A 2,776-nucleotide genomic window follows, 5' to 3' on the forward strand; every position below is an offset into this window, starting at 1 on the left:
CAACGCCTCCAACTACCACAACTACACCTCCTACTACGACAACTACAACCTCACCTCCGACAACAACTACAACAACACCTCCTACTACAACAACTACAACTACACCTCCTACATCTACAGCCACACCACCTACTACAACTCCTCCACCAGACTGCCCTGATTGGGGTGTCTCAGTAAGACCCATTACACATAAAAAAATTTTTCAATAACTTTGTATTTAATGAGATTTTGACTGTTTTCACTTTTCCAGTAATTAACTTATAGGTTATAGCTTAATGAACTCATAGGTGTTTGGCAAAAAAACATCTTAAAGTACCTTTACTATTTTTATTTGTGCTATTTTCTTCAAGCAAAATGAGACCTTCTATTTGTGCAACTGCACCATGGCCAGATGCATAGAGAACAACACAATAGAAATTATTCCATATGAATGTCCACCTCTTCAAAACATAACTTGCACGAATGGAAAGAAACCAGTTCTGGTATATGACGAGTACTACTGCTGTCAATATTATACTTGCGACTGTAAGTTATTTTGTGAGTAAAAACATTTGTTCCATTCATGTTTTTTCCCCTCCATTAAATTTTTTTTCTTTCTTTTAAGGTGTATGTGAAGGGTGGGGAGATCCACATTACATCACATTTGATGGACTTTACTACAGTTATCAAGGAAACTGTACTTATGTTTTGATGAAAGAGATCTCACCGATACATAACCTGGAGATTTATATTGACAATGTCTTTTGTGATCCAACTGAAGATGTTTCTTGTCCACGATCGATAACAGTATCATATGTATCACAAGTCATCACACTCATTAATCATAATCTTATTGGAGCTGCACAGTTGGAGGTACATTTATGCATATATGATTGCCAATATTTTATTGAATTTTTCTGCAAAATAACCAAGATAGATTATTTCATAGTATATTTTTACATATGGTGCAATTATTCTTTTGTAGGCACTGAAAAATGGAGAAAGTTTGAACCTACCTTATTCTCAACAAGGTGTTAAGATCATGAATTCAGGCATTAACCTGATTTTAGAGATTCCTCGTCTAAAAGTGGTTGTTACATTTGGAATAACTGGCTTCAGTGTAACCCTTCCATTCCAGTACTTTGGCAAAAACACACAGGGACATTGTGGTGAGAATGTTCACTAAAATGGCCATATTTCTTAACCCTTACTTTGAGGTTGTACTGCAATATTAACTGTTTAATTACTATTGTCAGGAACATGCAACAATAATCAGGCTGATGACTGCATGTTGCCTGGAGGTAAGCTGGTGGAAAGCTGTGCAGTGATGGCTGACTATTGGCCTGTTGAAGACCTTTACCAGCCCAACTGCCCAACACCACCTGCACTACCTACCAGTGCACCTGAACCACCACCTACCTTAGCTCCATGCAAACCAGACTCCATGTGTGACCTACTTAAAACTAGGTAAGCATGATCTGATCTGTCCCAAAAGTTTATTCCTGTACTATTAACAGTTTGCACTTAAAACAAAATACATTCATTTTTGTGTCTTTTGTTAAAACAGTCTCTTTGCAGAGTGCCATCCATTTGTCTCTCCAGAAAATTTCTACAGAGGTTGTGTTTTTGATAGCTGTCACGTTTCAAATCCAACAGTGGAGTGCACAAGTTTACAGACTTATGCTGCAGCCTGTGCTCAGGCTGGAGTTTGCATTTACTGGAGGAACCACACCACACTGTGCAGTAAGCAACCCCTCATCATTTTATAAATGCTTTGAAATGGTTGGAATCACAAGTGACACTTTGCCAGCATGTATATAAAAATCAAAGCACAAAACAATGAAGTTCTTTTCTTCATCATCAGCTGGTGAATGCCCATTAGGCAAAGTTTACAAGCCTTGTGGTCCTGCAGAACAGCCAACCTGTCAAGACGAGTAAGTTTCTGCAAAACTATGCAAAAACATTTCTAGGCACTATGATAATAACAAAATGTGGCAAAATATAAATGGTTACAGTGGCAATAAGTAAAAGTGACACTGTTTATCAACTTAACTGAATGAATTTAACTGCTGTTCCAACGTAACTTATTTTACAGTCCAAGTGGACCAACTATGAACTACACTACTGAGGGATGCTTTTGTCCTGATGGAATGAAACTCTTCAACCAGGAGTCTGGAATATGTGTTGAAAAATGTGGTAATTACTTTTTGTAATATTTTCAGTTTACTACTACATACCTAAGTATATGATATAGTTTTAGTGACTTTTTTATTTTCCAACAGGATGTCTTGATCCTGAGGGCATTCCTCGTGAGGTGATCTTCTTCTTCCTCTTTTTTTTTTTCAAAAATTCTATTCTTTATTGTTTACTTACAGGAGAAAATAATATAAGTTGTGGTTTATTCTTTCAGTTCAATGAAAGATTTGAGTACAAATGCCAGGACTGCATCTGTGAAGAATCTACGAAGACTGTGACTTGCAAGCCTAAGGTGTGCCCTCCACCGTCAGCCACTACAGACTGCTCTGCTCCTGGGTTTGTCCTTGTCAACCAGACCAGTCCATCAGACCCCTGCTGTTCTACCTATGTTTGTCGTAAGACATATAGTATCAAAGCACTTTAAAATTTTCCAGAATGTTATTTGATTTTGGTAGTATCTCACTGTGCCATCATCTCTGCAGAATGTCAACCTAACACCTGCCCAGTCACTAATATGAATTGTCCAATTGGATATAAGCCAGTTGTCAGTGTCCCTGATGGAAAATGCTGTGCAGAACATACATGTGGTAATCTCATTCAA

At 37.7% G+C, this 2,776-nt stretch overlaps 1 protein-coding gene across 1 annotated transcript in view; it reads left to right on the forward strand.

The window, feature by feature from the left end:
• Positions 1-119: 119 nt before the first annotated feature.
• The window catches only part of LOC102300408 (intestinal mucin-like protein), a 4,766-nt gene continuing 2,109 nt past the window's right edge, over positions 120-2,776 (forward strand). The window contains exons 1-11 of the mRNA XM_005952561.3: positions 120-173; positions 351-525; positions 605-852; positions 965-1,148; positions 1,236-1,446; positions 1,547-1,722; positions 1,844-1,913; positions 2,075-2,175; positions 2,262-2,293; positions 2,390-2,570; positions 2,658-2,762. Coding sequence (XP_005952623.1) covers positions 384-525; positions 605-852; positions 965-1,148; positions 1,236-1,446; positions 1,547-1,722; positions 1,844-1,913; positions 2,075-2,175; positions 2,262-2,293; positions 2,390-2,570; positions 2,658-2,762 — 1,450 coding nt within the window. The 5' untranslated portion in view covers positions 120-173; positions 351-383. The remainder of the gene's footprint in view (positions 174-350; positions 526-604; positions 853-964; positions 1,149-1,235; positions 1,447-1,546; positions 1,723-1,843; positions 1,914-2,074; positions 2,176-2,261; positions 2,294-2,389; positions 2,571-2,657; positions 2,763-2,776) is intronic.

This window comes from Haplochromis burtoni, unplaced genomic scaffold (assembly GCF_018398535.1).
Source record: "Haplochromis burtoni strain Fernald_Lab_line unplaced genomic scaffold, NCSU_Asbu1 Contig_1797, whole genome shotgun sequence".
Taxonomy (NCBI): Eukaryota; Metazoa; Chordata; class Actinopteri; order Cichliformes; family Cichlidae; genus Haplochromis; species Haplochromis burtoni.